This window comes from Puntigrus tetrazona, chromosome 5 (assembly GCF_018831695.1).
Source record: "Puntigrus tetrazona isolate hp1 chromosome 5, ASM1883169v1, whole genome shotgun sequence".
In the NCBI taxonomy this organism is placed as follows: domain Eukaryota; kingdom Metazoa; phylum Chordata; class Actinopteri; order Cypriniformes; family Cyprinidae; genus Puntigrus; species Puntigrus tetrazona.
Genome location: NC_056703.1, coordinates 10,260,923 through 10,283,680, shown reverse-complemented (window position 1 = coordinate 10,283,680; position 22,758 = coordinate 10,260,923). Strand labels below are relative to the sequence as shown.

The 22,758-nt window shown below is 37.0% G+C and overlaps 3 protein-coding genes across 4 annotated transcripts; 1 reads left to right on the top strand and 2 right to left on the bottom strand.

The window, feature by feature from the left end:
- Nucleotides 1-1,651: 1,651 nt before the first annotated feature.
- Nucleotides 1,652-6,814, bottom strand: gda (guanine deaminase). Its single transcript, XM_043240753.1, has 14 exons — nucleotides 6,586-6,814; nucleotides 6,325-6,413; nucleotides 5,953-6,124; nucleotides 5,686-5,773; nucleotides 5,210-5,315; nucleotides 5,021-5,048; nucleotides 4,839-4,946; nucleotides 4,277-4,384; nucleotides 3,203-3,300; nucleotides 3,036-3,103; nucleotides 2,761-2,907; nucleotides 2,550-2,668; nucleotides 2,374-2,401; nucleotides 1,652-2,275 (listed from the first exon to the last, which is right to left on the bottom strand). The coding sequence occupies exons 1-14, from the start codon at nucleotides 6,709-6,711 to the stop codon at nucleotides 2,208-2,210; spliced, it is 1,353 nt and encodes a 450-aa protein (XP_043096688.1). The 5' UTR covers nucleotides 6,712-6,814; the 3' UTR covers nucleotides 1,652-2,207.
- Nucleotides 6,815-8,483: 1,669 nt separating this feature from the next.
- c5h9orf85 (chromosome 5 C9orf85 homolog) lies at nucleotides 8,484-10,658 on the bottom strand. Its single transcript, XM_043239192.1, has 4 exons — nucleotides 10,313-10,658; nucleotides 10,056-10,162; nucleotides 9,848-9,961; nucleotides 8,484-9,056 (listed from the first exon to the last, which is right to left on the bottom strand). The coding sequence occupies exons 1-4, from the start codon at nucleotides 10,412-10,414 to the stop codon at nucleotides 8,882-8,884; spliced, it is 498 nt and encodes a 165-aa protein (XP_043095127.1). The 5' UTR covers nucleotides 10,415-10,658; the 3' UTR covers nucleotides 8,484-8,881.
- Nucleotides 10,659-10,840: 182 nt separating this feature from the next.
- Nucleotides 10,841-22,092, top strand: abhd17b (abhydrolase domain containing 17B, depalmitoylase). Of its 2 annotated transcripts, none has more exons than XM_043239190.1 (4): nucleotides 10,841-11,151; nucleotides 12,563-13,030; nucleotides 19,434-19,613; nucleotides 20,519-22,092. In XM_043239190.1, the coding sequence occupies exons 2-4, from the start codon at nucleotides 12,564-12,566 to the stop codon at nucleotides 20,736-20,738; spliced, it is 867 nt and encodes a 288-aa protein (XP_043095125.1). In that variant the 5' UTR covers nucleotides 10,841-11,151; nucleotide 12,563; the 3' UTR covers nucleotides 20,739-22,092. The 2 variants fall into 2 exon arrangements, with proteins under 2 accessions (XP_043095125.1, XP_043095124.1); XM_043239189.1 differs by having other exon boundaries at nucleotides 10,842-11,151; nucleotides 12,558-13,030.
- The last annotated feature ends 666 nt before the right edge of the window (nucleotides 22,093-22,758 follow it).

The following is a 22,758-nucleotide window of genomic DNA, read 5'->3' as shown; positions in this document are numbered from 1 at the left end:
CCTGTCTGACACAACTATATAATGCACCTTGTGTGGTCTAGCCAGGAAACTCCCAACCAGACCGATCCAGCTCTGACTGATTCAGCATTTCTGTGTGAAAGAGAAAGAGGCGGCAGGAAGGGGCGGGGCTTTAGGTGGCCACTGTGGCGTCACCGCCTATGACACAGGCTCGCCTCATTCTCCATTCACATGCTCCCACCGCGTCTGCGTGCGAAGCCCCGCCCACTCACATGCGCTTTACTCATGCCTCCCTCTCGTTCTCCGTCTTTCTCCCATCTTTGTGCCTCTTTGTCTTTCACTCCCGTGTTTATACACACTCCCTCGCTCGCTCCGAGACACGCACTTTATGCTATTTGCTAGACGTCTGCGGTTCAAGCCCTTGGGCAAGAACGCCAAAGCGTCGAGTTTTGAGGTTCATTTCGTTTGCTAACGTCTTACATTTAAAGGGACATTCAAAAGTTAAAATGTTCTGGAAATTCACTACTCGCCCTCAGAATAGATGTAGCAAAATCCACAAGTAATCTGCATGGCTCCAATCCATCCGTTAGCGTTTTGGGAAGCGGAAGGCTGCGTGTTTGTAAGAAACAAAACCGTCAGTAAGATGTCTGTAACTTCTTGCCACTGCTTCCAGCTACAATAATGTTCCGTGATGCATAGCTTTGGGCAGCGAAAAGTCATGTTTTCTGATTCCGGAAATGTGCACAGGTCAAAGCTGTTTGGGCTCCCATTCTTACGACATCCATTCACTGCAGAGAGTCCATTGTTGAGTAAGTGATGTATTTCTATAAATCTGTTTCGGCGAAGAAACTAATTACAGGTGAATCGCTTTATTAATAAACATAATTCGTGTTATTATTCCAAAGGTTACTTCTTAAGAGGCATCTTCGCACGTCCTACCAATACGTCAGCTAATAATATGCGACCTTACGCCTCAAAACTAATCATAATTGTAATTTTATGAATGATGAAGTAGTCAACGAGATTTGCTTGCTGAGCAACGTGCTCAGATTATTTTCTTAAACGCACAAGACAGACCTGACTGACAGAGAGTTCAGAACTGGAATGTTGGCATTGAGGTGCAGCAAACCTCAGCTGAAAAAGACGCACATTTTCGTGGCATAAAAATAATCTAATTCATAAAATGTTTCAGAACATAAAAAAAGAGTAATTTACCATATCAACAGAAAATAAAAAATTATAAAAAATAAATCGTGTTTACTGATATGTTAATATAAAATGGACTCAAATATGAACAAACTGGAAAAAAATAGACAAATATGACTCATATTTACTAAAGCACATCATATTTTTCCCTTGCTGATATCATTAGTGTGATTGAGACAGCATCGCTTTAAGACAGTGGTTACATCTACAGTGTAAAACAGTCTCTTAGCGCCTCCGTGTGGTTATTATTTTTTACCGATTATTCTGCAGATGATCAAACCTTTCGACATTTGGTTCAAATGTAATGTAAATTTATCATTAATTTATGTGATTTTACTGCAATTAATTTAACTTTGAATATAACAACGCATAGTCTCTTAACTCCATGTTTAAACAGTACTGAATAATTAAAAGATGCTGTTTCAAATCATTTTAGATGTATAGCATGTCGTCACTGATTGAAATAATAACCGCTCAATTTAATTTATTAATTTATATTGAATACATTTTTATTATAGTTATATATATTTCAAATTCAAATACATTCAGGATTCATTTACAGTGTATTGTTAGGATTGCACGTAGAGGGCATGAAGCAAATATAACCAAGAGCTCTGTTCCTACTTGAGAAGTGTCATAAACAGTGAAAGAACAGGTGAGAGAGACAGCTAAAAGCCTCTTACGAGAGCTCTGTGTGTGAGGAAGTGTCACAAATACTAGATTTGCAATGTGTTAACATGAATTAAAAATAAATAAATAAATTTAAAAAGGGTGACAATTGGTTATTGTTTTATATTTTGCCAGTGATTAATATATATTTTATAATTTGGTCACATTTTTTTCATGATCTACATCACTAGGAAATAGAAGGCAGCAATTTAATTTGAGCATTAGACAAATCTTTATATCAAGCTGCAATGTAAATAAAAAAATACTTCCTAAATAAAGACAAAATAATATACATCTGTAACATCCTTCAAAAAAAAAAAGGATCTTGAGTGAATGCATTATAATTCTGCTAAAAACAACTAGAAAGTAACTAGCTATGTATCTGAAAATGGAACCACTTGTCTTCCAGCCACGTAGACTTCAGAAATATTTCGATCATCACCTTTTCAGAACAAATATGTATAAGGATTTAGATAAAACATAAACAACTGAATTAAAGGGATATTTTAAGCATTTCAAAAAAAATTGATAGCAACTTACCTAAATTTAAAAACTTCTCCAGAATGACCTGCATGAAAAAAGCACATTAAAGAATTTATAACGTATGCAACTTGATTAGTGTGTTTGCATATGACAACATAAAAAAAACCAAAAACGGTTAATTTATGCTGTTTTTTTCAGTATGAGGGCAGAAAAGATCAGTAGATCTGTCGAACCTTGGGGCCTTCACCAGGAAACAAATCGATCGGTCCATCGGGAATGCAAACATTCACTCGCAGGGCGTCAAAGTCCTTGCCTACCACAAAGTTTCCAATCTGATCATCCAGTGAGAGGGCTGTAGGGAGTGTAGAGAGCAATCAGATAAGTTTATATAGGGTGCTGTGCAAGTCTTCGAAATGTGTTTGTCAGCGAGAGCTGAAATCTTACCTTCGCTGCCTCCAAGTGTAGCCAGTCTGAAAACTTCTTCAAAGCTCAGAGTCTTATGCTGAGGGTCCTGGATGGTCAGGGCCTTGGACGTGTCCAGAGTTCTTCTCATAGCATCTAGCATGGACGGAGAGTAGCCTCCTGCTACATCTGCAGACAGCACAGACAAAACCATAAAATGCAGAATACTGGACCTGACGGGAAATTGATGTCTAGCTCGTTATCTTTAAAGCTTTTGCTAAGAAAGCGGTCTATAATGGTCTGTCAAACAACCTCACCTGTCCCCAAACCCAATTTCACTTTGTGATTTAAGACATTGCGCACATTTAGCATGCCACTGCAAATCCTGCGATGGTAAAAGAGACGATAAACGAAAGAATGAACATGTATTAGAATATATTTAAAGAAAACCGATATTTAAGCGTAAAAGGCTTGAGGTGCTTACGAGATGTTACTGTTAGGACAGTGAGAGATTGCAGATCCCGTTTCATGAAATATCTCCAGTTCTTCGTCAGTTAGGTAACAGCCATGAGCCATTACAGTCTGCGATAATCATTTACATAATTTAATTACAAAACCAAATTCAGTTCTCAAATCTAAACCTATATTTTTAAGATTCTGCAGTGGTTTAATCAAACAACTGGAACAGTTTTAAAACGTGCTTTATGAGCAACGTAACTTTTTCACACATTTCAGAATAGCAACGGGTGAATCCTTCGCCAAGCAAATCCATCGAAAAATTAAACTCCGTTACCCAAAACCTAAAGCTGAAATATTCTGATTTTGGTTAAAATGATCAAAGATATTGTTTCACAAGTTTGCAAGACCCTAGCATGAGTACATAAGTAAATATTCGCTTTTTTGGTGAATTATTCCTTTAAATCATTAAAGGATCATTTAAGTCAGAAACGGTGAAAAAGTGCACTTGGTCCTGAATCACTGAGGAAGAGTGTCATCTGTTGAGAGCAGAGAATTTGCATGCTCAAACAAATGACAATGCACTCCAGTGTACCGTACTCTTGATCACAAACTCGTATTACAAAGCACATGATTCAGAAGCCCACAAGCAAGCCCTTTACATCCACAGGGATAATGGCAACAAAACAAAATACTTCAATAAAATCATACTGGTTGCTCATATATGCAGCTTTATATGCATTTATTTTTATATATCCCTTTAAATAAACTCACAGAACTGTAAACCGGCAAAAAGCTGCACATTTTTTAAAGACTCAAACTGATTTTACACTAGGAGTTCCTCCCTAATACACCTTTAAAAACAAAAAAAATAAATGCAAGTAACAATTTCAAACATCCCACTGCAGATGCATAGCACCATAAGGCTTTCCAATAACCATTGTATTAATCATAAAAGACTGACAAGTCGTGTTCGCACTTGGACTCTTCTGAAATCTACAAAATTATGCAGTGAATCAGTAACAAATGGATCGATGATAATATATTAGACATGATATATTGAATCAGTCTTTGTTGTACAGTATCACTGAATGCCGCTCACCCTGTCTGTGAGCAGGTTGTGCTTGAGGTAAACATCAGTGTAGGATTTGCAGCCTGGGAACAATGTCTTCACAAGCTCCAGTTCCTCTTTGTTCTCACTGATGTGACTCTATAGGTTTAATGATTGCAGAAAAACAGGTGTTAATCATTTTACTTAGTGTCTATTAGCGTTTATCTCATGCTTTACAGCAGCTAAACTGTTAATTATTCGCTAGTTTAGAACGTCATTATATAATATTTAAAGTATTAGTGCAATTATAGTTTCGAGTTAGTTATTTTAAGTTAAAATAGCACAGAATCTCTGTTAGAAATGCCAGCGGAGCATGGACTACATGAAGCTGAACACACACCCTCATTATCACATTTTACAAGAATTATGAACATAAAAACACCATAACAAGTACTAAGGCCACGTGTCAGTCAAAAACTCTTAGTCATCATACCTTACTTCAAGCTTCTGTGTGAACAATGTCGTAATCCACATGAATGTTAATTGTATGTTCTTTAACGTTTGTAAATCACCGTTTATCAAGTAGATATTAACGTGTGAGAGGAAGACAAACCTGAACGCGGAGCTTGTTGTTATTGGCGATCTTGCCTAATTCAGTGAGCAGTGAGGAGGAACAGGACGGAGCGAATCGAGGAGTGACCACAGGCTTGACATTTGGGTACTAAAACAGTCAGATAATATACTTTTATTGTCCTGAAATCATTTAACTGTAACACCAATTCCTGTAACACTTACCTCCTTTTTGAGAAGCTCTTTGATGAAACTGCAAAAAACAAAAAGGAAGCACAATCATATCTTTAAGTTTCATCGATCAGACTGAGGTTTAGATTAGATTTATAACCAAAATCCAGCCATTTCGTACATTCTGCATGAGGTTACTAACACCATTGTGTCAGTACAGTCACACGGTGCCCTGAAACTCACCGATCTGTCTCCTCTTTACATTCACTTGGGCTTTCTTTGTACTGTGGAACGGCAGAATTGCAGTCCATGCAAACTTTTCCCACTAAAGCTCTTTGTCCAAACCTATCTGGTGGACAAGAGGCAAAATACTGCATATCAAAATCTAAAATCAATAACTGAACTTATTATCTTGAGAGATAATGACACAGCAACATAGTGGGCACGGGATTTTAAAGTGATATTAAAGCTGAGACGGAGTAATTACAACTTTACTTCACAGAATGATAGGTCACAGTACACCTCTTCTTACATAACATGAAAAAGCAAACATAAATGCAGTTACTTAACAGACCGCCAGGATCGAGAACTAAGACAAGATAGGACAAATCGAGACAAATTCCAAAGGTTAGAGAAAGGATGTGTTTGTGTTTGCCATCATAGATGCAGTTACACTGGGAATGCATTTAGTGTGTGTGTGTGTGTGTGTGTGTGTTTACCTGCAAGCTCTCCAAGCAGAAGAGAGGCATCAGTGTGTATTGTGGCAAAATAACAAGCAGTAGTAGTGCCATTCTTTAAGGTTCTTCTCTACAATACCAAACATGAACAATAAGGTTCAAACGGAATGTGCAACATGCATCTATGTCTATATCAGTTAACATGCATTCTACGTCCATATCAGTATGTCCCATCAATGATTTACCTCATCTTAACCTTATTCTTTATGTTTATTACAGTTTGCATTTAATCCATGTCAGCGAGCTTACCACAACTTTAGTGTATACATTATTGGCAAAATCCAAGTCTTTATACTTGGCTTCCACAGGGAAAGTGTAAGTGTTGAGCCACTCCAGCAGAGGCAGGTCTAAGGCAGTTCCAGTATAGCTATACTGAGACGCGTGGATGTGTGTATCAACCATTCCGGGCATAAGAAACTCACTGCGGAGCAAAGGTAAAATTAAGCAGTGGCACTGACAAAAGATTATTATTACACAATTTGATCACAAAGCTGGTTTACACAAAGGTCCTTGCTCTATTACCTTCCTGTTAAGTGGTTGTTCAGAAGGCAAAAGCGACTGCAAGACTTACCTAGGTTAGACTATAGAATATCTGCAATTGATTCAGACTGATGCACTTACTACTGTCCAAGGCGTTTAATATCTGAAGTTTCAAAGTCCCATTTTTTTGAAAGACTGACCACATCCTGATCTTTTTCAATGAATGCAATCTGCTCAAAAAGAAGGAAAAAATAGCATTATGAAAAAAAAGGTACATTACAAATTAATGGCATTTTTATATATAGGCTAGTACGTTATGTGACACTACACTGTGGTAATACATTTATCTTAAAAAGTCAATCAAAATGAGATTCTAAAATTATAAGCAAGCATCAAACAAACCTTGCCCTTATCGTCGACTCCTAAGACACAGTTTTGCAGTATTTCCACTGCAGATCGTGGTGTGGAGTGCACAAGCGTTCCACCAAAGACGTGCGCAACGCGCGCGGTTGCGTCGTTACGATTCATGATTGGCCCGGATTTTCAAATGCCATCTCACATGAATTCTTTGAACTTTTATACGCGACACGAGGCATTGCAGAATTTCTGGGAGGTGGATATTGTGAACCGGTAATCGTTGCAACAGCTCTGGGCGCGTCATAACGCATATCCAATCAAACTCTCATGCGCCCGCTGGGACGTTCTGTAACTGGTGATAGCACCCCACCGCCCGTGCTCTTGATCTTAATGTATTACATACTCGCTATTGCAAATAATAGGTTTATAATAATAATAACAATAATAATAAAATGACAAATAAGTAGACGTATATAGTGTGTTATTAGTACACTCTCATTGGGCGGGTACAGTAGGTGTCCAGCATAGGAGTCTTGTCAGAATCATAAGAAACTGGGATAAAGGAATATTAAATATATGCGAGCAATAATAATTTACACATATAACATATCAATCAGCTTGTAATTTAGGGCTGTTATTAATAACAATCGTTATTAGATGAAATTTTGCAATGTGTAATCTTCCGGCTAAGCGATAGTATTGGTTTCAGTTTCTATTTGCCTTTATAACAAATTCATTAAAGCATTTGTGAAATGTTTTGCTTAAGCTGAGCAAATTTAAAAGAATGAAGGTAGAAAGACCTCCTGCATTGCATGTTCGAGACTATGAAAGAGCACATAACAGCACCACAAATGAACAATAGTTACTTTAGTAACCTCTTTGAAAGGTTTCTCATTACACACTTGTAGAGCAAATTGCATGTGCAATGTTTCATATTAGAATAGACCCGTTTGCTAGATTATTAATTGCTAGGGACATTACATTAAGCTTTGCGGTGCTGTTATTGTCGTTATTTGGATTACAGAGGCCGTCGCTGCATTTAATAACAAATTGGTTAATCTCGTCATTATACATCCCTACGATTGTATTCTCTTATTTGAAACTGTTCAGTGCTTTGAGCATTGTAAAAAGTGCTATATAAACAAAAGTGATTGGTTGATTGATTTTAGTTTTTACTTTTAAAATGATTCCTTGGTAAGCGCACAATTCTGCAATCGAAAGCATTTTCACAATAGCATTTGGACACATGATGGTAAAGCAGTCAAACATGTACTACAGGTCTCCCCTCTTGCTTCAGAACTGTGACTAAAAACCTCATGACATGAATCCAAGATTAAAGTTTGAGTTCCTCAAAGTGTTCACATGCAAATTAGCTTAGATTTGTTTTCTGTATTAGCTGTCATGCATTAAGTTCTCCAGAGCTATGGGTCACAGGTGGTTCAGATGCTGCACAAAAAGCGCAAAACAGACAATTCTTAAGTTCCTAAAACATCACATGAGATTTCCCTGAAAATTGCCTAGGATTTCATGTGATTTCCTCTGATATCACATGGTGATTTAACATGTGTCACCAAACCCTATTTCGTTCAAAAAAGCGAGATCTGTGATGGTTCAACTTTATAATAATGATATCTAAATGGTATTTACTTACATTAGAAAAGATTACTGGTTACAAATGTGCTTATTATGTTAATTTTGTTTATTGATGTGGGATATGGTGAAGTTAGGGATACATTAAGTTGTATGGGTAGGTTTGTAATTAAGCTGTAATTACTGAAGTTAATTACACCCATATTTATATGCATGCATTTTAAATGTAAATAGACGTCAAATTATTAGTTTAAATGTTACAGCTACATAGTAGTTAATAAAGCTTAATATATAAAGCGGTTCCCCGTGTTATTTCTTACAAAAATCTATATGCTAAAAAACAGAGAAGTGTAATTCAGTTTTTTTCTAAACAGACAGCACAGCATTTGCTTGTAGGTCATTTATTAATTGTTTAATTTCTATTTCTGTTTTTTGTAATTTACAAAAATGCTTATGAAACGCATTCAATTCACACAGCTTCCCAATGTGAAATGGCCATTCATAAATAATATGACTGCTATCGAAATGTTTGTGTGATTAAAAAAAACAAGACCGGGTTTCCGCAAATGACTGTGCCGGTTCCCGCAAGATCACAGTAATGGAAACAAAAAAACACCTCCTGGGAGTCTTTCCCAATTAACAGCGGGTGAACAGGTGATTACATGTCCAGTATCCAACCCCAGTCTTCCTTGGAGACACTGTTCTTAAGTTTAGCTGTTTGCTGGTAATGCATACAGAAGACTTTAAAATGTTAATTTCCTTCCACTTCTGAATCACTATCACAGTCATCATTGCTAAAGCCCATATCATCAAAATCTTCATTGTCGTCGTTGTCGTCCTCCTCCTTCTTTTCTCTTTTTTTCTGTCTCGTTCCTTTACTTGGCTGGCTGGTGCCCTCTACCTCTTCTTCTTCCTTCTTGTCAAGCCTAAAAAACAAAAAGCAGACATAAAAAAAAAACATAATATACACATGACAAAACCTCTATAACACAACTGTTAATTTAAAAACAAATATGGTTACAGTGAATAGTAATAGACTTCAACATACAGTACCTGACAGTGATCATTTTAATTAACCTTATTAAGGAAATGCTTCTAATAATACACAGTTAACAGAATAAAAACTGTGAAAGAAGACCAAAAACAGTAGACAGCACATCTTTAAGCCACAATTAAATGTACCATTACTGTGTATGTCCACAAGATGGCACATGTGCTGCACTGATATACTACCACTACTACCACAAAACACTGTTCCAATGTTACCAAAGAGGTTTATTTTAAATAAACGCTTTTAATGAGCTTTCTATTCATCCAAGAATCCTAAAAAAACGTCTCATGACATTCGCAAAAATACCAGGCATCAAAAAATAAGTTTTATACATTGATAATAAAATTAACTGTTATTAATAATCGAGCAACTATAATATCAGAGCACCGAATGGACATATTAGAATTATATATTGATTTCTGAAGGATTATGCAACACTAAATACTAAAGTAATGGCTGCTGAAAATTCAGCTGTCAATGCAGGGGAAAAAAATACAAAATTAAGATAAACAAAAGCTCAAATTAATGCTGTACAGCATTTTTTCTGGACATTCTTTCAACATCCACTTAATACATAAATACAGTTATATTAATTTAGTGCATTATTTCTAATTTGCACACATCTGTACAGTCATGTTCAGTCAGAAGAGGCCTGAATCCACTTACGGGATGACAATCTCTTCCTTATTCCCACATTTTGCACAAAGCTCCAGCTTTAGCGCACATGGCTTGCATATGATATGATAGGCGTCCCTCACCGTTTTCTGAAGACACTTTACACTAGAAAAGGCAGAGAAACGTAATTTGAGAAACGGGTTCATTGTGGAGGAGTTTGCCTCTCATCTGTTGCTATGCAGTAAATCCCCCCCCTCACCATTTTCGCGGCTGTGTAAGGGTCTTGTATTTATTGTATTTGACTTTCCACTCTAGCACATCTTTGCAGCGCTGGCACAGACTATCGTGAATCTTTGATTTGGCTTTCTGGTAGCACCATAAGAGAAAAATACATACAAATTAACACAAAAAACAGTATCACACATAGCGCAAATGATATATAAACTGCTATGAAAACAAAACTGATATAAAATGTACGTCTGATTCTACACTGTTTGTTTTAGCAGGCGCTCTTACCTTAACTTGTGCGCTTGCACCGTACTTGTCATTTTTGAAGGCGGTTACATTCTGGTGTTTTTGGCCTCGCGACCGGGAAACGTTTCCTTTTTGAGAACTCATTTTACCCCAAAGTATACGTAATATATACACGTAGTAACCGTTTAAAACGCCTAAATGAGAAACCGCGTGGCTTCACACGTTAAAGAGAACATTGACGCAATGCGAAAATAGCGGAAGTAAATAGCAATTGGCTAATGCTTTTCAACTCCAAACGAAAGATTTCCAACTTCACAAAACACACCTGACGTTAAAGGTAGTGAGCTCTAATATTTAATTCTCGTTCGCTCAACAAATGTATAATAACCTCTGTTTACACATAAACGGCAGCAAAATCGTTAATCAACGTGTTATTGTGTTTTCGACGTCGTCCGTGTGCAGCGAGGACGCGTGTGATTGGTCGAGCATGTCTATCCTTTGATACGATTGGTTATTAGAGCGTTCAACGTTGACGTTGATATCCGGCATTCCGCAAGAAAATCAGAAGAAAGCCAGCTTTGGGCACGCGTTGGAGTGAGATGAGATCACCCGCACCGGACGGATTAGATTAGAATTTCTGGTACATTTATTAACGTCACGCTTATATTAACACCGCCAGTCTTTGATCTCGTTGGATCATGAAACACTGACCACATGTTGATAAGATCGGACGGACCAGAGGCAGCTTTTGAGGGACTCTTGATCTGGCTAAGTGGACTGAGTGATCGTTTAAAGGGAATCTCGTATTTGACTCATCTAATACAGTGACTTCACCAGATCAAAGCGTTTCTGCCTTCACCAAACGTCTCCAGCATCTACAGGTAGAGTAAGGTTTTAATTAGCTAATTAGCTGACCATGCTAATCGAATAGCTCGCTTTACCCTTTTTAATTAAGCTGTTACACTCCTTGGATAATAGAATTAAAATGTTAACTAAGCTTATTTCAGTTAGCAAACACTTTTGATTCAGTTGAGGTGAGTGTCGTTATCTGATTCCTTAAAAACTATGTAGATGATGCTGTCAAATAACGTTACTTTCATTTTTAGTAGATACGTCTGTTTTAATAAACAATAGATGCCTCTATTTTCTCTAATATTTATTTTAATATTTATGTGGACCAAATGTTTGATTAATATTTTAGGGGGGGAAATATTTAAAATCAGACCTTGTAGTGAGTGAAAAAAAAACAGCTGTTATATATTAATATTAACCTCAGCTAATCATTTTGGATGCAGTGCGTGATTTGTAATATTGTAAGGATACTTTTTAGCTTTTGCTCTCCCTTCAGTGTAATGAAGTCCAAAACACCCAAACAACAAGATGGTTTCCTGCTTAATAAAACCGAGGGTGGGGATTTGATTATAATGCAGTAAGGGTCAGATCTGGGTCATAGTTTTTTTTTTCACTCTGCTGGTTGAAATTGTTAAATGGTTATTTTGGTGCAACACTAATGTCATGTCACCTGTATGGAGTTCATATTAATGTGAAGCTTTTTCCAGACAATTTTGTTTGGTTATATTTGAAAACCGTGATGTGGATTTTTCAAATTTTGTAGAAGACTGTACATTTCTTCTCAGAATCCAAAAATATGAGGGTGATTTCAGCTGCCATGACTCAGAGATAAAGTGATCTGATCAATAATAGCACGCACGTCAAAGCTATCCTAAGGGTGAAGTCTGAGAGTCATTGTTAATGACATCAAATTAGCACTAAGATAGAAACTATTGGCTGCGCTGCAGAGCTGGAGTGAATATTGAACATTTTTAAAATGTTTACCCTAAAATATTTTTAGAAAAATTGAATTCTAACAAAATGCGCATTTAAAATTGAGTTATTTAAAAATAAAGGGTGCAAACAATTCAAGGACACATTTAACCATAGTATTGGACCACTAGACTATTACTATTTCAGTAGAGAATAGCTAATAGGTCTGCGTGTTTACCCATCTTAAACTATTATAGTCTTCTTTGTACAAATATTGTTTGCATATACACTCTTGATGCTTCACCTTTAATGGTGCAGTTTGCCCATTGCCATCAATCTCTATGATTTTCATAGCTCTGTAAAACATGTTTCATGTTTTAAGTCGCACTGGTTTAAAAATTACATGAGGGTTAGTAAATGACAGAATTAAAAATTTTTAAAGATACATCTGGTTTGTATTGTATTATATTGTTTCCACTGAACACATTTTCCAATCTACTGTGTTCTTGTTCTTCTTCTCAAGTGAAGGATGAACCACCTGTCTTTGAGTGAGCTATGTTGCCTTTTCTGCTGTCCACCGTGCCCGAGCAGAATAGCTTCCAAGCTGGCCTTCCTTCCACCGGAGCCCACTTACACCCTGATGTGTGACGAGAGCGGCAGCCGCTGGACCCTTCACCTTTCTGAGCGTGCAGATTGGCAGTACTCTGCCAGGGAGAAGGACGCCATTGAGTGCTTCATGACCCGGACATCTAGAGGGAACCGAATCGCTTGTATGTTTGTGCGGTGTTCTCCAAACGCTCGCTACACCTTGCTGTTTTCCCACGGTAACGCTGTAGACTTGGGTCAGATGAGCAGTTTCTACATTGGCCTGGGCTCCCGCATCAACTGTAACGTGTTCTCCTATGACTACTCGGGTTACGGGGCAAGCTCAGGGAAGCCTTCAGAGAAGAATTTGTATGCTGATGTAGATGCTGCATGGCACGCACTACGAACAAGGTAAGGCTATTCTGATACTGTTTTTATTGTAATTGTATTGTTTTAGTGTTGTTTTTTTGTATTTGTCACCTACGTTTTCACCGTTTAAAGCAAAGCACTATCTAAGTTCAGTAGGAAAAAATATATTTTAAAATATTGAAATAGAACAGTTATTTTGAATTGTAAAAATATAAAGATTAAAAAAAGTGTATCTAATTTTTTAATTTTTATATTTTTACAATTCTGCTTAATTTTCTGCAGCCATTATTCCAGTCTTTAGCATCATTTGATCCTTCAGAAATTCTAATATGCTTAGTGCTCAAGAAACGTTTATCAATGTTAAAACACCATGGTGCAATTTTTTTAGCATGAATAGTAAGTTCAAAAGAACAACAATTATTTGAAATGCATTACTATTATTTTTGTAATTTTTTTTTTTTTTTACTGTAAATTGTGATCAATTTAATGCATCCTTACTGAATAACTTGGTACTGTATATGTATTCTTATATTTTTAACTTGCTGTTAGACAGCTATGTGGTAAAGATAACAATTTCTTAAAGAGCTTATTCCATGTCTCACATTTTTTTTTAAACTTATTGTTTTTAAACCACTGTGTTAGGTTAAACATAGTTCAGCTTTTAAAAGCTTGCGTTGACACTGTTCCATTGCATTCCGTCTAGCTGTGTTTGAACTCAAAAACTTGCTCCTCGGGGGTTGGTTTTCACTGATATTCGACTATTCGCTTTTTAGTTGTTTGCCTATGTAAAAATGCACTGAAAATGGACACATTCGAGAGCCGCGCCGCTTCTCAACGACTACAACTTTTTCAATGAAGGTTGACTTTTAAAAACGCCTCTTGGGATCCTGCGTTCATCCGTGTGCAAGAAAATATTTTTTAAAACCTCAAGTAAAGCTAATATTCTATGAAATATATGGCAAACCACCATCTAGTCGGTTTTGAAAATGTATAGTTTTCCACTTTCTGTTTCCTGTGGATCTGTCAAATGGATGAGTGTGCTGCTTTTCTAGCCAGAGTTTCGGTTCTGGCCAGACCTGAAATGTTTTCATTGGCACGTTTTGTATGGTCTGTGGTATCTGTTGTTATTGTTTATGTGAAAAGGGCTTGTGGAATATACTCTGCTTAGTATAACCTCTACCTCTATCTCACCATACCCCGTTCAAATGTCCAGTGCATCTTTTAAATGCTTACGATGAAAAATTGTGCCTCTCAGAAAATCAAGAGTCATGTTTTGATTCCGACTGCGCTTTTTTTTTGAAGTGTGCCGCAAAGAAAAGTTTCATTTCCTCATAGCACGCGTACTCAGACTGAAATGCTTTGTGTTTTTGTTTTTTTTGCCAGTGGCAGCTGAGTATTTGACACTGTGGACATAGAGGGCCTGTCTCAAGGCCATTCAGTTTGTCATGTGCCCCAAATTCTTATCTGTCTTTCTGTGTATGCGTGTCTTTTGAGGTTGCTGGTCATGAGAACTTAGTTCCGTTAATTGCGTGTACTTCGGTGTAGCAAGATGTTGCAGTGTCCTCGTTCATGCAAGAGAGACAAAAACCTACAAAGAAGCTTTGTGCTTGTAACCACGTTAATGTTTTGGACGCATTTGTGAATCAGCCACGTGCCTTTTCCGCTGCACCCGTGTAAGTATGGGTGCATGCATGCATGTGGTGTCAGAAAGCCCAGCTGATGCTCTTGAACACAGTCCACACTGTTTGACAAGTCGTATCCCAGAGGGTTGGGTTGTACCTCATAAAGCAGTCCCACGCTGTTCTTCTGGTCACTTTTAATGTTCCCACGCACTGCCATTTCAAGCTGGATCATCCCACTCAAGCACATGATTCAGATTAACATGTAGATAAACCGGTCTGACTGGCACTCTGAAGAATTTAACTTTTGCTGTTTTCACTTTAAATCTTTTGTGTGCTTCCGTATGTGTTTGTGTAAGGTGTTCAGCGTGTTTTGAGAGAGGAGTAGGAGTAAGTAGGCCAGTCCATCCAAATCTTCTGTGTCTCCTGCTGGGATTTTTTTCTTTATTCATAGAAACACATTTTTAGTCCTTTTCAAGCTTGATAGTCCGCCATTGTGTGCAGTGCTTTCCCCACCATTTCTGGAGGATAATTGGCATTTTAATCTCATTCTGTCAGAGATGGCCAACATTGCCTGCTTTTTTTTATTAAATTATGCTCAAATAGAAGATTGCGGGATCTTGAGAATCCAGACTAGAGGGAGAAAAATGCTAACTTAAAAAAAAAAAAAAAAGTAATATCAGCTCAAATAATGATACAATGTCTCCAAACCTTTAATACTGAGAGGATTTATTTTTAAAAGTAAAAAAAATGCTGCAGTATAGCATTTTTACAGTCACACATTTGTGTTTGATTTGTTTGAGGGCTATTCCGCTTTTGGTGGATTAAACGTTACTATAAGAACATGCATAAAGAGCACCTGCCTTTTTAGATGTCTGTTGAATACATTTGCCTTGGATATTTTCCATCTTATCTCAATAGACAAGAGTGCTTATCAGACCATGCTGAGTGACAAAATCAGCTTTATTGCACTTCCCTTTGTTGAGTAGCCAGTGATGTATGATTTGCAATCACGAAAAATTTATTGTCCCATGTGTACTTCAAGGCCTGATCGCTTTGCCTGGGACTGTTTTGTGATGATGTTTGACCATCTGCACAGTTGTTCTGCTTATTAAACGGCTACTTTTTAAATAAGTGAACATTTAAATATTAATTAGATTTTTATGTCGGAAGAGCGTACTGGACTGTACAGCAGGTGTGCCCAATCCTGGAGATCTACCTTACTGCCAAGTTCAGCTCTAACCCTGATCAAACACACCATAGCCAGCTAATAAGATCTTCTGGAGGACTTAAGAATTATACACGGGTGTGTTGCAGCAGGACTGGAACTGAACTCTTTTCTAGATTTAAGGATTATGGCATTTTTGTTTTAAAGATTATGAAGCAAGAAAACCAAAGAACCACAATAAATCTAAAATGTGCATTTTAGATTTATTTTTTTATTTCAGGCCAAAGTCAGAGACGAACCAAAAGAGCATTTTGCCGTTATTTGAAAATGGTACTAGAAGATGATTGGACTGAAATAATGAAATATTCAATACCATTACATTTTAGAGAAATGACTCTATTGGCTGATAATCTGTATGGTACTAATACATTGTAAGCCCATGGTGATTTTCCCAGTCAAGCTTCATGTTTTTGTATTTCCACAGTCCGTACAGTCCCTGCTACAGGGAATATGCCTTGCCAAACCACACTTATCAAGATCAGGATGGTTTGTACTGTGTTCTGTTTAGTGTAGCACAACCACACCTAACTGTCTGCTCAGCCAGGTGAGTCAGTGTTGAAACATCAGGTGGGGCTGACGCGTACACACAGATTTCTTAAGCATTTACAAGAAAAGCGGATGGCACAGTGAACGCCAATGCAGTGTTTTGGCACCGTCTGAATGACTTGACTTGGGCCAGGTTCATATCCAAGGAGTTGGTCCGGATACGACCATCTGTTATCACAGCTAGCCACTGCAGTAAGCTAGTTTGTGTGCGTTTCCATAGAGGTATTTGGAACCAGGCTTGGTGGCGTACGTAAACTTTTACCAAACAGAACCGTCTGGTTTTGTCTTCAAAACAGAAAGACGATGGCGACTTGTATTATCTTCCACATCCAAAAGTCTGGGACCGTTCCGGTTGAAGGAAGAAGCAAAGGAAATGGCTTTTGTCTTCCTCCTCCAAAAACGATGACTTTGATGTCATAAAGGAAAGGCCATGGAAGGCGGCAGTAGCAGCTGTACTGAATGAGACCCCTGTGCCCCCCTTCCTCCTGAAGTGACATAATGACCATTGTGCTTGTAAGTATTTTTGGGCATGAGAGCTGAGAGCAGCTCATTCATGAAGCCTGTGAGAATTCGCTGTCAGTCTTTCACGGAGCACAGCTCCTCTGAGAGGTGGGGAGGTGCCAGCAGCCAGTTCTCCAAGTCAAATATTGATTGGTTGCCTAGCAACTGATTCCCATGGAGCCCTGGAAGGACAGGCCCGATTGCAGTCATTGCAACATTGTCTACCCAGGAAGTGAAAAATAACTTCCTGATGGTGTCACACCACAGGTTTTGTATCACTTTAGAGTTGCCTTCAGCCAGCTGCTTTTATTAACGTGCTAAAGGTAATCTGGTACGTGTTTTTTTAATCAGCGCAATGGTCCATTTATGATTTGTTGCCATAGGGATAAATTGCGTTGATATTCTTATCTTTATAGTTTTACATAATGAAGTGGCAGCTTGAAATTAGATCAAAATATTTTCTCCTATCACCACCTATCTGTTAGGTCTTTGATGCCGACCTGCCAACTCTTTCTAACACTGACTGACTAAGAAAAGTCATGTCACAGACCATCTGAGTTCTGCTAAATTTGAAAGCATGTGACCCTTTTTGAACCTTGAAGATGTAATTTAAAGGTAAAGTTAGTACTTTTTTAAAACTCATCACTGACTCAGAGTTTTGTAATTACCTGCCTGACAAGCCCTAAAAGAAAGAGGAAGAAAAAACGATACTATTATATATCTTCTTAAGTCATACAATGGGTTTGTGTGAAGAACAATCCAAATTAAAAGGTGTGTGTGTGTGTGTGTGTGTGTGTGTGTGTACACTTGTAGTAAATGTACCAAACAACTAAAAAGGTAAATGATACATTTAGTCATGCTTCACTTAATGCAGTCATCTTTAACACTAGGTCTAAAGATGCAAAACAAAAGTTATATGGATGTACTGGTTTTATGCAAACGCTATACTTTTTAAATGCCACTCTGGTACAAGTTCCTAAGCAAGATACATAATGTTGTTAATTGAAGTGATACTCTTTTTAAATGCATACACTTTTGAATAATGGTTGGAAAACTTTGATAAACTAACTGTTTTATTGGGCAGATAAAATAAGAGTTGTGCTATAGAAACAGTACTATAGAACTTAAAAAAATAAAATAATAATAACAATAATAATATTTTATTTTCTTAACGTGCTTGATCCCTGTTAATTGCCAGTGCCAAGAGTTTTAAAATGTAACTTGTTCATTGGAAAATAACAGAATGTCAATCTGTTACAAATTCTTCTTTCTCCAGAACATTCCACCCTCTCTCACATGACCTCATGGAGTAATGTAGAATCATGTGATTTTATTTTTTCCCCCATCCCTGAGGACAAAATTGATGACTGAATTGGTCTCAGTGGTGCACTTTATGTGTATGAACTGTGATTAATGTTACATATGAGACCTGCTTGTGCCCAGATGTAAATATTTATATTTATTTTGGTCACGCAGCTCCAATTTTCAGTTTCATCTTAAAGCCTGTTCTGTGACCTTTGTTTGCCATCGAGACAGCAGTCAAGTGTGTGTGTGTGTGTGTGTGTTAGCTACAGAACAGAAAAAGCAGAAAGCAACATTCGAAGCGCATCACAGTGCTGTGTAACTGCACAATGCGCAGTGTAAATAATTTCATGTTTGTATAAATTGTTGCTATAGAATTACCGGTATATGTCCTGCTTTTAGAGCCATTTCTGTTTCCATCCCTTTTTGTGGCAGTGCAGTCAGTTGAATAAGCGATCATGCGCTTTAAATAAGGCATAGGACGTGTACACGGTGTACATGGTCACACTGTCATTTGCTGATTTAAGTAAAGGTTCCTGCTAGCATCACTGTACAAGAGAAATGAAACCGAGAAACTTAGTTTCTGGCATCGTACTGGATTCCTTGAAAGCAACTGCACTAGTTTTTTAATACAGACGGTAATCAAGTCATCATCATCATTTAAGTTCACTATTCTTTAGTTGATCACCATATTCTGAAAGCATATTGTATTAAAAATTTGATAATTTTTTTCACTGTTTTATTTAGATTTTCTTCACGTACTAATAAAATATAATTATTATAAAAGTGTATATGTGTGAATATTTATTTATTTATTAGACATTAGAAAAAAACTTAATCTGTTTCCACCTAAATTACAATTTTTCTCTGTATTTTATTTTTTTTTTTATCGAAAGTGAACTTCCCTTTTAAGCAATCACTTGATGAAATGTAATGAAATGGAGACTCGCCTCACAGAAAAGGTTTGATTTAATGATTCTCCGTTTTTGTATCGGCTCTTAAATTTTGGCTCACACCTATGCTTTTTTTTGTAAAAGCAATAACGCTTAAGTTGGGCACGTTGTAATGTTACATAATGTATGTGAACAGCACGTCATTCACGTTAACCACCAAACACCAAGGCCGCTTCCCAGTTTGTCTGGTTCTGAAAGTAGGTTAAGCCACTTGTACCTTTTTGATTCATGATAATTGTGTTCTGTTCAGAGCGTGTAGGCGTGGATGAACTCATCACTTAAATGTTGTGTTCTAGGTACGGGATCAGGCCAGAGAACGTGATCATTTATGGCCAGAGCATCGGTACAGTCCCTTCGGTGGATCTGGCCTCTCGATACGAGAGCGCTGCTGTCATCCTCCACTCGCCTCTGACCTCAGGCATGCGGGTGGCTTTCCCTGACACCAAGAAGACATACTGCTTTGACGCATTTCCCAAGTGAGTCTCTGTCTTTTATTTTAGACTTGCCTGCTTTTTTTTTTTCTCGTTTACCACAGTCTCATTTTCCCTAATTTGTGAAGTACCTTATACTAAATAGGCACACACTGTTTGTTTACATGTTTTGCTTTGAGCAGCCATGTTGTGGAGAAGGCTCCTGGTTGGTTCACTTGTTTTCTGCCCCTTAGCTATTGTTGTTGTTGTGTGCCCTCTAGTGACAAATATGTTCATTTTATACATGCGCTACCATATAAAAAAATTTTTATTCAACAACATGCATTATATTGGTAAAATCAAAAGTAAAGACAAAAATAAAGACATTTATATTAAAAAAAAAAAAAAAAAAAAATAAGCATTGACAATAATAATGAAAATATAATAAGTTCTACTCTGCCATCATAGGAATAAATTAGATTTTAATATATATTAAAATGAAAACAATTGTGTTATTAATATTTGTATTATTACAATATTATTTAAAAATCCTAACAACCTCAAACATTTGACTTTTATTATTATTATTTTTTGGAGACTGCTGTAAATCTACAGTGCATTATAAAAAGCAGATATGTGCAATTAGTTTTATAGTTAAAATGACCTAAAACATGTATATTACTGAATATTATCGACCTGATAGACAAGAAAGGCCAAATAAATGTTTTATAAAAACAATGTTCATTAAAGGTTTTTTTTTTTTTTTTTTTTTTTTTTTTTGTCTTCAATGAAGAAAAAAATGATACAGGCAAAGAAATATACATGATGCATGACATAAAAAGCACATTGATACCTCAGAAAAAAATTTGAACAAATCACATGATGTTTTAAACAGCATTGTACTAAAGAACAATTTATTAATTATTTTTTTTTGTATTGTGTTTTTTTTTTTTTTTTCTTTCTCTCATCAGCATTGATAAAATCTCTAAAGTCACCTCTCCAGTGCTGGTGATCCATGGTACGGAAGACGAGGTGATTGATTTTTCCCATGGACTGGCCCTGTACGAGCGCTGCCAGCGGCCCGTGGAGCCACTGTGGGTGGAGGGAGCGGGACACAATGATGTGGAGCTGTATGGACAGTACCTGGAGCGCTTGAAACAGTTTGTGGCTCACGAACTTGTAAACTTATAGATGGACTTCAAGATCAGGACTCGCATTACTTGATGAACATGCCCCTGGTGCCCAGCAGGCGACTGTGAACTTGACAACGGTTTTCTCACCTGTGTTTTTTTTCTTATTCTAATTAAGTTGCACTTCTCCACAGATAATAGGAGATGTGCCTTTACTGCCTTTCTTAGGGGTGTGTTTGTGTAACTGTACTTCTGCCGGATGTTTCGGTGACCCGGCTCTGTGTCTTGATACCATGTACTAAAGAATCAAGCCCATTACATAAATCCGTTTTTTTTTGCTGTATGCATGTGATCATGTACACAACGGAGTACTGTAAAAATGCAACATTCTGACACAAATAATTAATTGCCATACAGGTGATGCCAAATAATACGTTCAACTTTGTATGTACATGTTTCTAAAAACATACTTCAATGTGTACAATCTATATCAAATTAGTATCTTTTGTTTCTCCATGTACTTACATTTGTCTGCGCTCTTAAGTGTATTCTCTGTCCTAGACCTTTAAAACGATGCTGGACAATATGATAGTGATATCCGTTTTAACTTTCTAATAAACAAATAAATAGACTTTTCAAATAAAGAAACAATCTTGTGGCTTTCAATAGCCCAAAGCAAACACGCCTGCTCGATCAGCATTAGTGGTATCTACTTTTGCACTTTTTTTATGGAAATAATCCATTGGACCTCTCGTTTACGCATACACTGAATTTAACTCTTGATTCTGTTTGGAGTCATTGCTTTGATTTTTTTTTTTTTTTTTTTGGTCCAAATGTAATTTATACTATCTTGTGTCTCGGATGAAATGCACACAGCTTTTGTTGTTTTGCGCCATGATAAGGCTGTTACTTTGCAATCTTCTGCTGAATTTAGGCAGCGACGTTTAGTTTCTCTGCAGAGAAGCACTGGACATGGTGGGAAGTGTTTGGAAGGATGTGGAAGTCTGTACATGGAAACTGAGCAACGCTCTAAAGTAAATCTTAGTACTTCTCAAATGTAAAGGAGGACTGTCACCCTGTTCAACTTTGTAAATATCCTTCGTTTGAATGGTGTTTTTTTTATTTCCTGAATGATTGTACTATGAAACTGATAATAATGTTATTAGCAATGTAAATTGATTTATTATTATGCTATGTATGGCACAGATTAGACTAACTGGTCAGACTGAAGCACAAGCTGCTTCAATTTTTCCGGTCGTGTTGTTTTTCTGTTTTTGTAAACACCCATTGTAAAAGAAATTGCTATACTGTATGTAATTATGATCTTGAATAGTTATAATACAAAATTGGAAGTAAACATGTATTTCAGAGACTAAAAAGCTAAAAGAAATAAAATCCAGTTGTGGTAGTATTGACTGAGATGTTGTTTGTATGTGTGCTGATCTGCATCATGTTGCTGATAGCAACAGTATTTTAAAGCGACCTCTTGTGGTAATAAATCAGACATCCTAAAAATATACAGTCCTGTCTGTTTTAGTAACCCTTGTTGTTTCCATTAGGATTATCAGGGCATTGTGAAGAGGCAATGTCTTGTCTTACTAAACTAGAGCTTTATTTTGTCTCATCTTTCTGAGAGGCGTGCATTTAATTAACAGCTAAAGTGAATGTGCTTTTTACAATCATCCTAACTTCTCATATGTATTCACTTTTCAAGACCGTTTTAACAGCCCAGAGGTCATCGGCACCTCCAGGGTTCAGAGACCTGGCTTTGAAGCCAGGGGCCTTTAACATGGAAGTTACAACCACATGTGACCCATTTTTTTTTTTAGGGTGAGGTAACAAGGCACTTAAATCGGTTCAAAGGGTAAGAACAGAAAACAGGAGCAATAAAGATGTTTCCATATAGATACTTAGGCTATCATAAAAACTATGGATCTGCCATTACATAATGTAATGTTTTAATTATTAGACATTAATGTTTCTTATACAGTAATATGACAATGACACTAAATGCAGCTCATAAGTTTTTCTATAAGACGAGCATTAAAAGTCTCAAAATCGAATTAAATCGTACGCAATAC

What these genes read in the sequence shown, in the direction of transcription:
- abhd17b (XM_043239190.1), top strand. Translation starts at nt 12,564, where the DNA reads ATGAACCACCTGTCTTTGAGTGAGCTATGTTGCCTTTTCTGCTGTCCA. An exon ending in TGGCACGCACTACGAACAAG is followed by an intron (nt 13,031 to 19,433) that starts GTAAGGCTATTC and finishes GTTGTGTTCTAG; the next exon opens with GTACGGGATCAGGCCAGAGA. An exon ending in TGCTTTGACGCATTTCCCAA is followed by an intron (nt 19,614 to 20,518) that starts GTGAGTCTCTGT and finishes TTCTCTCATCAG; the next exon opens with CATTGATAAAATCTCTAAAG.
- gda (XM_043240753.1), bottom strand. Translation starts at nt 6,711, where the DNA reads ATGAATCGTAACGACGCAACCGCGCGCGTTGCGCACGTCTTTGGTGGA. An exon ending in ACAACCTGCTCACAGACAGG is followed by an intron (nt 3,301 to 4,276) that starts GTGAGCGGCATT and finishes TGATTATCGCAG; the next exon opens with ACTGTAATGGCTCATGGCTG. An exon ending in GGAGAAGTTTTTAAATTTAG is followed by an intron (nt 2,276 to 2,373) that starts GTAAGTTGCTAT and finishes TGTTCTGAAAAG; the next exon opens with GTGATGATCGAAATATTTCT.
- c5h9orf85 (XM_043239192.1), bottom strand. Translation starts at nt 10,414, where the DNA reads ATGAGTTCTCAAAAAGGAAACGTTTCCCGGTCGCGAGGCCAAAAACAC. An exon ending in GTGCAAGCGCACAAGTTAAG is followed by an intron (nt 10,163 to 10,312) that starts GTAAGAGCGCCT and finishes TGGTGCTACCAG; the next exon opens with AAAGCCAAATCAAAGATTCA. An exon ending in CTTACACAGCCGCGAAAATG is followed by an intron (nt 9,962 to 10,055) that starts GTGAGGGGGGGG and finishes TGCCTTTTCTAG; the next exon opens with TGTAAAGTGTCTTCAGAAAA.